Raw genomic sequence first — 12519 nt, forward strand, 5'->3', positions numbered from 1 at the left:
AATAATAGCTGGATTGATAGCCCGCAATCGACATGACATTCTATTGATTCCGTATCGTCTCTACCGTTCTGGCCATGATTCTGATAGTTCTGATATAGTAGAGAAATTTCTTACGGAACGGAATGCTAGTGAACTCATTTCTAGTAAGAAATCCGTTCCGACGTTCCAATTCCATGTACATAGGATGGCTCCCTTACATGAATGTAGCAGACTCATATGCAAGGTGTATTTTAAAAAAAAAAATACTACATTGCAAAATAAATTTCAGCAATTTATAAATTATATCACTTGATTTATATTCGTTAGTCTTTAAAATATTAATGCAGTTTGATTTTATTTCATTCTATATGCGCAACATAAGCTTTGATTTAAAAATTAACTAGCAAATTCTTTGTTTTCAAATAACTTCAAATTTATAAAGAAGAAAAGAATTAAAAACTTACCTTCCTCGTTAAATATTATACATAATGTTGTACTCTATCAATTTCTATTTGATAGCATTTGTTTGAGCGTTTGTAAACTCAGACATTATAATAGTTCAAATACATATTCTTCTATTGTAAAATAGAAGTATTAAAAGAGATGAATGATATGTGTTAACGAATCAATTAGATACATTATCATAAATATATAGATTATGAATTTAATTTAAGCGCGAAAATCTGTATTCGCTTTGCGAGTTCAGTTTTTGAATCCGGAGTGGATCGAGCAGCTCGATTGGCTCTAGAAATATTAATACCGAACGCAGATGAGATGACATGTAGCAGATAGATGCGAGTTGTCAACAATTTTCGAGGTAAAAGAGCAAACGGACGCTTCCGATTTGCAATACCGAATGCATCTACAGAAATCTTCTAGGGAGAATCTGGCAAATGTCCTCCATGATGGGACAAACTGATCATTTCATCCTTGTCATTTACCGAACGTTAAACAAAGATACAAATTTTGTCACATAATAGCTGAATCAATCAAAACTTGAATATTATTTTGCCAGACTCTCTCTTAAGAGTTTTTAGTCGTACATGTATGTAATTAGTAGAGGAAAGTCGCCTATTATGAGATAAGCGCATAATATGAGATAGCAGCGTTTCTGCTAAACTAATAAACGCTATTGGTTTCATCATTAATTTGTTACTCTTGGATTGAAAAAACTATTTAGTAGATAATTCATTATTAGATCATGCCTGTAATCAATGTAAAACAAGATTTTAGAATTTGGATGTCTTCAAGTTTCATTAAAATGAAAGCATTTAAACCTTGTTTATTATTTAATAAATAAATATTTGGCAATAAATTCTTCATGTAATGATAAAGTAAGGTAATAGAAAAATATGGGATATGTTGAATTGTTTAATTACAGAAGTTAGATTTGATGATCGTAAAATCATAAGGTGTGGAAATCATAATATGAGATACCAAGGGTATCACCTTATAGTTCCTAATATGAAGTAACTAATGGTCCTATGTTAAAAAAATGTCTAATGTTAGTGAAAATCGTTGCTAAAGTATAAATGTTATTGTACAATAATAAAAAAAGACAACCGGAATGAACGTCAAATGCTTATATCTGTGATGCATGATTCAAACTATTTGAAAACGAGGATGTAATCTATCTCATGCTCATTTTTCGCACGCTGTATTTGTTTGTATTTTAGAAACATTAAATAAAGTTTTTTAATTGCAATACTGATATACTTTTCGTTTTACTATCGATTTCTCGAAGCATCTCAAATTAGGAGCATTTTTTTAACTTTATGATTTGCTCCTTTTTCACATTCTTTAATTTAAAAAAAAAAATGGAATTTGAATTAAATTTTTATGTAATGATATCTTAAATTATTAAATTCCCTTCAAAATGATCTATTATTTTTTTAAATTAATTCTGCCTATAGACTTTTAGCATTTATTCAAAATAAACTCGGTATCTCATAATAGGGGCCTTTGCTCTATTCCCGTGAGAGGTTGAATACATAGGGCTTTGACGCTACTGAAGTCGTAACAAAAAAAATTTTAATAACATTTACTATAGTAGGAAAAATAATCAAATGATGAAAAATAATTTGAATTAAAACTTAAATAGAAAAATAAATAAGAAAAAATTATAGGAATAGAAATAAAAATAAATGTCCGAAATATTATTTATTAATTTATTACATTAAAGTGAATAAAAGTTCACAAGTATAATTTATAAATTTAATAAAAAATATTATTAAAAGTATATAAAAAAGTATAAAAAAAAATTAAATATTTGAATGCAATAAAATTATATTATAGATTATGCAAAGAATATCAGTAAGGAATATTCACTCAATATGATAATAATAAATAATATATAATTTGAAATTAAAACTTTTTTTAGTACGAAAAAAAGAAAATTGTTGATTTTGAATTATAATATCACAACCATTTTGAATTATCCTATTTATAGACTAAATAATTTAAAAAGCATAAATAATTTAAATAGAATTTTCAAAACCTATAATTCTATATAAAATTAAAAATTAATTTTATCTTTGGCTTTTAAGATTCATTCCTTAAAATATTTTTAATCTCATATAAATTGGTTAAATTTTGTTGAGTGTAGCGGGAATTTCCGTTGCAATGTCTAATCACTGTATCCAAACACATTTCCACTTTTTGAATGGAATCTTCAAGCATTTCACATAACTGAAAATAATTAAAAGAATAATGAATCCATCTAGATTATTGTTACTTATAAAAAAAACTTACATCTTCTGAGTCTGTTTCTCCTTTTCCTGATTTTGTTTTCCTTTTCTTATTTCTCTTATTTTCTTCTTCTTCTGTTACTGCTGTATCATCTTTATTCTGTAGTCTTCTTATTTTATTCTGTAGTACTGCTGTTATTCTTCGCTGTATTCCTTTTCTTTCTTCTTCTATTGCTTCTTCTTCTTCTTTTATTATTTGCACTATTTGTGAGTCAGTCAAACATTCGTCTTCACTCATAACTCTCTGGGAGTTCAGCCAGTCTTGAACAGTAATTAATTCTACGGTTGTACCAAGCTGATCTTTTAAAAAATTATGAAAATGAATAGTGAGATCTTCATAACCTCTCAATTCGTAGCAAACATCATCAACAATTTCAATGTCATCATTAGGTGCAAGAACTTGTAAAATATCTGGCCATAACTGAAAATATGCATTAGTTATTAAACATAAATAATAAGAAGTATGCATTAGTTGAAAAATTAAAACATTTTTTTACTTACTGCTTTCCATGATTCTGATATTGTAGATTTATTGACTTTATTCCAAGCTGTAGTAATCCAAAAAATGACATTTCTAATACTAAGTTTCTTCATAGCTACTGATAGATTAGTTCCAATATTGAACTGATCGATAAAAAAAGACATTACACTGGTTCGATATAAAGTCTTGAGATTTTGAAGAACCCCTATATCCATAGGTTGTATTAAAAGCGATATATTAGGGGGAAAAAATTCAACTCTAATTTCATCATGCCATAAATTTTCTAAATGTCCATCACGATTGTCCATGAACAATACTGCTTTGGGTGGTAATTCCATGTTCTTCAAAAAACTTTGTACTTGTGGCACAAATTGTTCCTTAAACCATTCCTCAAACAATGATGATGTCAACCAAGTATTTTTTTGGCTTTTATACACTACCGGCCGAACAGTTAAGCTTTTAAAACCACATAATTTGGCATCTTTCCCTATTAACACTAATGGTAATTTTAATGTGCCACTTGCATTACTGCAAATCATGATAGTTACTCGTTTTTTTTTAATTTTAAATCCTGCTAACTCATTGTTAGTATCACCATATGTTTTTTTTGGAATTTGTTTATAATTCAACCCCGTTGCATCGCAATTGAAAACTTGATGTGGTGTCAAATCTTCATTTTTTATTATATCCAAAAAAATTGTCTTATATTTTTCAGCACCTTCACTATCTAAAGAAGACATACCGGTAGTAAAATCAGTTCTAATTTTGTGGCGTACTTTCCACTTATCAAGCCATCCATTGCTTGCTTTAAAAATACTTTCACCGCCAAACATTTTCCAAAATTTCATTGCCTGCATTTTTACTGTTGGACCACTTATTGGAAAATCTGTAGCACTGCGTTCTTGGAACCATAACCATGTAGCTTTGTCGATTGAAGTATGAATTGGACTTTTCATTCTTTTTTTACCTTTTCCTTCTTCATTGCTAGTTTTTTGCCATTGTCGGAAAGAATCTCTACTTTTTATCCAATTTTTTATTGTTGTTTTATGAACATTAATTTTTTCGGCAACAACATTCACTGGGGTACCTTGGCTCACTTCATGTAAAGCCCATAACTTGGTTTGCAAGTCAACACATTCGAGTTTTTTACGTACTTTTACTTTGTTTTGACTCATTTTTACTTATATCACTTAATATTTACTTAATTATTATATGTAACATTTATTTAATCATATATTAGACATAACCTTTAATTTTTTTACCTACAGTTTAATCATAGAATGCGTTTCAAGTTACGCATGAAACGCATGATTTATTGTTTTATTCTTCTTTATTTGATGAACAACAAGGATAAATGATGCATCATGCACTTCATGCGAAACTCGGAACACATCCCTTGAGGTAGGGTGCTTTCCAGCAAGGACGCAGACACAATGTAACACAATAAATCATTATGTCCTTGTTGTTTGCCTACGTTAAACAAGGATAAAACGATTCACTGTGTTACAGTTTCTGTCTGTGTTCCTTGCTGGAAAGCACTCCTAGAACCTCTTGGGTACGTTCCACTTAACGTCTGCAACGTTCGCAAACATTAGGATGCGAATACATGAAACGCGGAAATGCGGAAACACGAAAGATAAAATTAACTAAACTTTACTAAATTTCCCGCCTTTCTACGTTCTGTTTCGCTTGTTTTTAGCTATGATCAAAGTCTCGCTACAAATGCTTTGAAACGTTTAATGGACCAATTAGAAGAAAGAATTTTGCAACTGATCAAAAAACTGTATCCGTAATATTAGAAAATAAAGGGTACGGTCAACGCGATGCTGCAAATGCTTTGAAACGTTTTTTAATTGGTCAGTTTATAAAATTCTTTCTTCTAATTGGTCCATTAAATGATTTAAAACGTTTGTAGCGAAACTTTGACTACAGCCTACATGGAACACAAGCATTGTTTGTTTTGTCTCTCGAGGTTTGTTTGCATCGCATGCTTCAACATGTAATATGTTCCTACTATAACTCTTACTCATTCCAACGCACTTAATAAAGTGAGTAGGAGCTCTGGTAGGAGAATGTTAGAATATCGAGCTTGCAATGCGAACAAACCTTTGGGAACTCGGGATCGCTCCGAATAAACCTAGCGTACTTAAAATGTAGGAATTCACACTATAATATGAATATTAGATGTCGTACGTAGTAAATGTGAATCCTATATTTCAAGTACGATGGATTCATTCAGAGCAGCTCCCGAGAAACAATGCTACAATTTGAGCGGAAAAGTGGAAAAACAGGAAATTATAAATTATTAATTTTTAATGGAATTCATTGATTAAAATGCTTGGATTCAATACATAAGCTAAAAAGATAAGCAAATTAATAAAAATTGCAATTAATTAAGTGAATAAAATTTTTTAATGCATAGTGTATAAACGAATCAACCAATCAAAATCTTTCCTTTTCTCCCATTTCATGGAAAAGGAGAATTTTGATTAGATGATTCCCTTATCCACTATGCGTTATGCATGAATCTGTTTTCCCAGTCTAACAATAAGCCATTAGTCATAAATCAGAAATTAGAAGATGGAAATTGATCAATTACAGTCGTCAATTTCTAACTTCTGACTAATTTATTATATAATGGCTATAAGGGGGAAGCATAGATGCACGTAATGCATAAGAAAATGTACAATTAAAGTCCTTTGTTTCTTTCCTTTCCATAAAATAAAGAATTCTGATTGGTTAGTTTTCTTATATCTTATCTGTTATGCGTTATGCAAGATGCTGTGCTTCCCGCTTAAGGATATATCCACATGCAAGAGTCTGTGTTTCCCATCTTAGGATCATTCCACACAAACTTGCATAGCCGAATAAACATACGCATACAGAAAATTATCCAATCATATTTTATGTTTGCCTTTATAACAAAAATGTAATTGCAAGTATTGTACATTAGTTGCAAGCTGATTGCAAGCTAATCTGAAGCTTGCATTTTGAAATCAATGCTTCATATTGGCTGTCGCAACGAACTTGCGATCAGCTTGCAACTAATGTAGAAGTTTAATCATAAGAAAATGAATCTGTGCTTAAGAAAATAATCTGTGCTTCCTGCTTATGGTTATGCGGCTCTGCAAGTTGGTGTGGAATGGCTCTTACTGTTATTTCAATTTCTGTTAGATTACGTAATCTAAAACAGTATCCTGATTGATTCATCAGCTTAAGTTTACATCTTGTGCATTCTGTTATGAAATTTTATGTGCGGCAGCCCTAATGATTTTTGCACACTGGACGTGGAAACTCTTGTCGCGCGACAAAATGTGATGTGTTAGTCAATAAGTTTGCAACTTATAATGTGTTTATGGCCGCAGCACAGACTCTTGCATAACGCATAATGCATACGAGAATCAACTAATTCTTCTTTTCTATGGAATGGAAAGAAAGAGGAGGTTTTGATTAGTTGTTTCGCTTATGCATTATGCGTTATGTAAAAGTCTGTGCTGCGTCTCATTTTGCTGTGCGACAAACATTTCCGCGTCCAGTGGGCAGAAGCCCACATAAAGGCTTAAACACAATGGAAAAAGACACACGAAACAGAGAATAATAAGCTGTCCAATCAGAGCTCTGAGATATAATATCGAATTTACACACCAGAGCTCTGATTGGACGGCTCGTTATTCATTGCCTGTGTCTATTGTGTTTAAGCCTCATTGCCTGTGCTATTGTGTTTAAGCCTTTAGTTATCTATTGCATCGTCGGGAGGTGATTGGTTACTTCATTACTCCCTATTCTATCATGTTTTGCGATCAAGGATTCTGAATATCCTTCTCTGTTCTTATCTTGTATATCGCTTGATATATGCTTTCGTTTATATACTTGTGTGTGTGTGTGTGTGTGTGTGTGTGTGTGTGTGTGTGTGTGTGTGTGCTTGAATTCGTATTTGGTACATATGTACACAACCGTGTAATCGGTGTATACATATATAGGCATAGTGGAGCCCCAGAGAAATTCTTGTGTTTATTAATAATTTCTCTCGACATTGTATAAAATAGAGCCAGAAAGAGCCGGTTTAGAATTGGCATAATTAGAGATCGTTAATTCGTAGAATCTTTCATGCATCTGTTCTTTTGATCTGATTATAATTTCGGATGATTGTAACTTGAATCTTAATTGTGGCGGCTCTTTGCAAAATGCACAAAAAGTGGGCAGAGATATATTCTTGAAGAAAAAAAGTCCGGTTTCTCGACTTAATCAATTATTGCGAAAAGTACAAGACAAAATTTATCTTATACTTCAATTGTTAAAATGGCTGCATCCTTGTCAGGTGAGTTGTGAATTTATTTTATAACGATCTTTCAAATTTGCAATTTTAAAATTATTAATTTTCAAATTATTAATTTATAACGATTGAAAAACGCATAAATAATAAATTATGTCATCTTTTATTCGTACTAAATGATCTTGTAATTTAAAAGTTACATGTATGATGTTTGTAAATTTGAGAACTTAAAGTAACTTTTACAGGTTTTACTTTTCCTTTTACTTCTTTAACATATAATTGTATATCAATTTTTTTATAGCTTATTGGGTAAAGTTTTTCAAAGGGGCTGGATTTTCTCAAGATGTGGCCACTAAGCATGCAGTTGTGTTCTCAAACAATCGCATCAAACCAGATATGTTGCCAGACTTGGATAAACCTAGTCTCAAAGAAATGGGTATCACATTAATGGGCGATATGATTGCTATTTTGAGATATGCCAAGAAAGTAGTAGAAGAAACAACCTGCGAGAGATTTTTAGTTGATTCAGAAGACATACTTCCAACTCCAAAGGTTTCTGTATCAAAACCTATTATGAAAAAAGGAAGCAAGGAAATTGGAAATAAGACTATGGTTTTAGCAACATCTAAAACAGACTCTACAAAGAAGATAGTTAAATCTTTATCTGCAACAAAAAAGATTTTGACTATAAGGAAGCCAATTTCTGCTCCAGTTACCACTAATGCTGTTAATCAAAAGCCGATATCTGTCAAAAGAAAATTGGCATCGGAAGAAGACAATGATGAAGACAATGATGAAGATAACTGGAATATTTCAGAAAAGAAAGTAAAAACGACAAATGGCAGTGAAGATAATATTGAATACACTGTTGCAACACCGAAGGCAATAGTAAGAACTCAGATACTTAAAAAACCTGTTGAACAAAAACGAACAGTATTTGATAGATTAGGCGATAGCTCGGTCACAAGCACAACTAATTTAGTTGACACGACGCCTACTTTCAATATTACTGGAGTTAGTAAAGAAGTATTTAAAAGATCTACTAGTGTTTTTAAGCGTCTTGGTGACATAGATGATAAGAAGGATCAGACAACTACTGCAGGAATACTTAAAAATGGATCAAGTATTACCAATACGCTAGGCATACTGAAAAATCGAACATCACCTAGCGTACGCACGTCAATTATAACGACAAAGAGAGTCATGCCTAAAATTACCGGCACTATGCATGCCGATCACGAAGTTAATAAGAAGATTACTTTGAATAATACAAGTCGTATACTAAAACTGAAAAAGGAAGTACCTAATGTTAAATCAAATATTGAAGGTATTTCAAAAAAAATATCTACAGTCACATCTGGCAAGTTAGGTTTGTATATGTTATATAAATTTTATCAGTAGATAATTGTGTAAAAGGGAATGATTTTTCTTGATTTTATTATTGCAGCTTCAGAACGTCTTGTCTCAATACCAGCCAAAGCACGCTTGGGCACAACCACTGCCAAACAAGTGACATTCAGTAAAGTGGCAACAGTGACACATGTCAAAAGGGCAGATGTTTTCAGTCGCTTGGGTATTTAAGTTTGGCTTGATCCTCCCTATCAATCGTGAACAAGCAATGGTTTGCAATCGAACTGTTATTTGTATAAAGTTAGAGTTTTCCGAATCAACTGCATTAATATTGATTAATGCTAATCAAGTGATTGATTGGACTTTTTTTTTATTACGAATGGGTATATCCAAAGGGTGTTTTCCAATTGTAAAATCACTAGACACTTTCATGCACACGATGACACAAGTTACGTTTCATTCAAGTAATTGATGTAATCGTCAATACAACATCCATACTCAGCCAGAAGGCTACTAGCCAGTTGTGTAAGCTTGTGTTTTCTAGTAACCATTACATATTATTAATCGCAGTTATAAATAAGGTTGGAGTGATTGGCATTTTTGCTTTTTTTCATTCAATGAAGACAAATTTAAATAAAAGATAAATTTAATCTAATTCTATCTGAAACCAACTGAAATTACACAGCGTACACATTCTGTTCTAATCGATTTGTACATTTCGTGCATTACTGTGTACACTGTTAGAAATGTTCTTAAATTAAAATTTAATGAAATTTATATAATTTGAATTTAATTTCATGACATTACATTAAATTTAATGTATTTTTCATGAAAATTTAATGTACACGTTCATTACATTTAAATAATTACTGTAACTTAATTTTCAGTTAAATCATTCATTACTTTTTCGTTCATAACCAAGCTTCATTTACATGTAAAGGAAGCTCGTGGTTACATTTCTAACAGTGTATGTTAGTATTAAAATGTGTTAAGCAATTGAAAAGCACCCAGAGTGGCTTGCAAGGCTATTGCAAGGTTATGGTAAATGACTTATAGAATGTAAATATAATAAGAGACTTACGATTAGATTTATAATTTAGTGACGCCATGAATTGCTCGGTCATAAAGAACGCAAATTGTATACTATAATATGCAGTGCAATGTATTTTTTTATTTAGAAATTTCTAAAAGATTATTCAAATTTCTACTTTTTTCTTTTTTTTTTTATTTAAGACATTTTAAAAGACGATTCGATTTTGTATAAAAATGAAATAACTAGAATTATGTCCTATAAGATACAACTGTATTTTAAACTTGGATTTATGTGTAGCCTTTTTGACTTTAAGGAAAAAAAAAGAAAGTTTTATGGAGTATTTTTCCTATACTATATTGCTTTCTATGTTTTGATAATACTCCGAGATAACGATATATACAAGTACATGTATGGACGGCAATTAGATTTGCTACATTTTGAGAAACGACTTGTTATATTTTTAACTGTATTTCCTATAACTCAATTCAACACCTTTTGCTCTTCCTGCATAATAAACATTTATTTGTTTTATAATACATAAATATTGATATGAAAAAAAAGAATAAGCCAAAAGTGTCCTATAAATATTCTATTATCAACGTTTATCGATATTTTAAATATTGATAAGTATGACTTGTGATAATAACAAATTGATGTAATTATATAAGTGTTTTGTATAACTGAACCATTGCCATATAATATTAATTTGTTGCTATTTTATATTTCGTAAGTGAATATTGAAAAATTTATTTTTATAAGATTTCTGATAAATCTGAACAAAGTTAGAAAGAGAGAACTCACGAAATATTAACAAAAACGTTTGTTTGATATATCAACAAAAAGATATTCATCAGCAAATGTTTGGGTTTTTCATTACTATTAAAATTTTAAGATCTAAGGAGAGAATTAGTGTACTTTTCAGTAAATATCTATATGGAAGCAATAATCTCTTTATAATCTTTATTATAAAAAATGTAACACACACACACACGCACGCACGCACGCACGCACGCACGCATGCATGCATACACACGCATTAATGATTAGTACATTTTTATAATTGCATATTCATTTCCATAAAAAATTGTCAAGAAAGCCCCAATAAATACACGCGAAAATATATTTCTTTTTTTAAAAGTATGTTTATTTTTATCAATATATGTATATAGAATAACTTTTTAAATCTCTGTTTAATTTACTTCTTATCTTTCTTTAATTGGAAAAAAGTAAAAAATAAATTAAACTGAGATTAGTTAATCTTAGTAAAAATGAATATTACATTGGTTTTATATTGGTAGAAATGAATATTAATGAGACGAATGCTTTTACATCAAATAATCTTTATTTTTGAAATTTATCATTCATTTTTTTTCTATTTAAATACATGTGAAAAGAAAAAAAAAGAAATGGGAAATCTTAAGTTCTTTATCTATTCTTTTGCTAAACTATCTAACGTCTCGTGTACATTTGGACTCATTCGTAGTTCGTACTCATGATTATCGCACTCATCGAATCAAATTCGTAGTCCATTTGTATTCATTCGCGCTCATTCACTTGGCTTCAAACTTGTCTTTTAATAACATCTTATTGGTGGATATATAATTTCTTATAATAATGCATGATATGTATAGAATAAATAATGATGTGTCTCTCTCTTGTCAATATAAAAAGTTTATTCAGCAGCAGTCAGCCCTAAGTGAATTTTAATGATCGTCAAATGAGTCTAATAGGCCTGAGAATAAGGCTCTAAAAACCCTATCGATTAGTTGATATGATTAGAATTAAATAATTTTATTTATATATATATATATATATTTATTTATTTATTATCACAATTATTCATTCATTATTAAATGCTGTGTAAATAAACATATACAAATAGCATCTTTTTCTATTGATTATTAGTCGATGTTGTATGAATGACGGAACGCGGATGATACCAATAGAAGTGCAATTTTATAAATAAAAATGGAATATTATTATCAGATCTATCGGATTCGCTTGATAATCAAAAATTTTCTCAAGATTGGACTCATTAATAAATACTTTATCAGTCTGTTCCAACTTTTGGTACTGTTCCAAGTAGCCTAAATCGAGCAGAAGCGAACGCGAACAAGCACGAATGAAGAATTACGAACGAACTTGAGTGCGACTGATATTGTCAGTACAAACGAGTATCGTTTCACCAAATGAATATCGACGAATACCTTCTGTCTTTCTTGTCGATATATTTATCAAAGGAAAAGCATTCAGTGAAGTGCTAAAGAACTTATTGTTACCTATTATTAATGGTAAAGTGTTTGTTAAGTAGAAGACACGGATATGATTCCCTAATACCACAACGGGATCTTTTTGAAAGGAAACATTAATCCACTTTAATAAACGCATAATTATCCAAAAACAAATCCAACGCAATTCAGCAATATATTGTGTTATTAAATCTTGTCATAAACCATGATACTTTATCCCAATAGAACGGAAATTTATAGTAAAAAAGAGAAAAGCACTTGTTCGTGATCGTTCATGTTTGATCAGTCTGAACAGATTAACATTTTCTCAGTCGAGACATTCGTAAAATTCGACCTTCATTGAAGTCTTACGTTTTATTAAATAGACATAATACAAATATATCATACACACACATATATATATATAT

General features: G+C 30.5%; 2 protein-coding genes across 2 annotated transcripts; one reads left to right on the top strand and one right to left on the bottom strand.

Annotated features, from left to right (window-relative positions):
• Positions 1-2520: 2520 nt before the first annotated feature.
• On the bottom strand, positions 2521-4765 carry LOC108686356 (jerky protein homolog-like). The gene is made up of 4 exons (XM_018191659.1): positions 4474-4765; positions 3228-4396; positions 2731-3147; positions 2521-2667 (listed from the first exon to the last, which is right to left on the bottom strand). The coding sequence occupies exons 2-4, from the start codon at positions 4380-4382 to the stop codon at positions 2521-2523; spliced, it is 1719 nt and encodes a 572-aa protein (XP_018047148.1). The 5' UTR covers positions 4383-4396; positions 4474-4765.
• A 2359-nt stretch (positions 4766-7124) lies between these two features.
• On the top strand, positions 7125-9492 carry LOC108693803 (uncharacterized protein C19orf47). The gene is made up of 3 exons (XM_018202955.1): positions 7125-7525; positions 7782-8849; positions 8928-9492. Exons 1-3 carry the CDS (start codon positions 7507-7509, stop codon positions 9059-9061), a joined length of 1221 nt encoding a protein of 406 aa, XP_018058444.1. The 5' UTR covers positions 7125-7506; the 3' UTR covers positions 9062-9492.
• Positions 9493-12519: the final 3027 nt, after the last annotated feature.

This window comes from Atta colombica, unplaced genomic scaffold (assembly GCF_001594045.1).
Source record: "Atta colombica isolate Treedump-2 unplaced genomic scaffold, Acol1.0 scaffold1, whole genome shotgun sequence".
Classification (NCBI taxonomy): domain Eukaryota; kingdom Metazoa; phylum Arthropoda; class Insecta; order Hymenoptera; family Formicidae; genus Atta; species Atta colombica.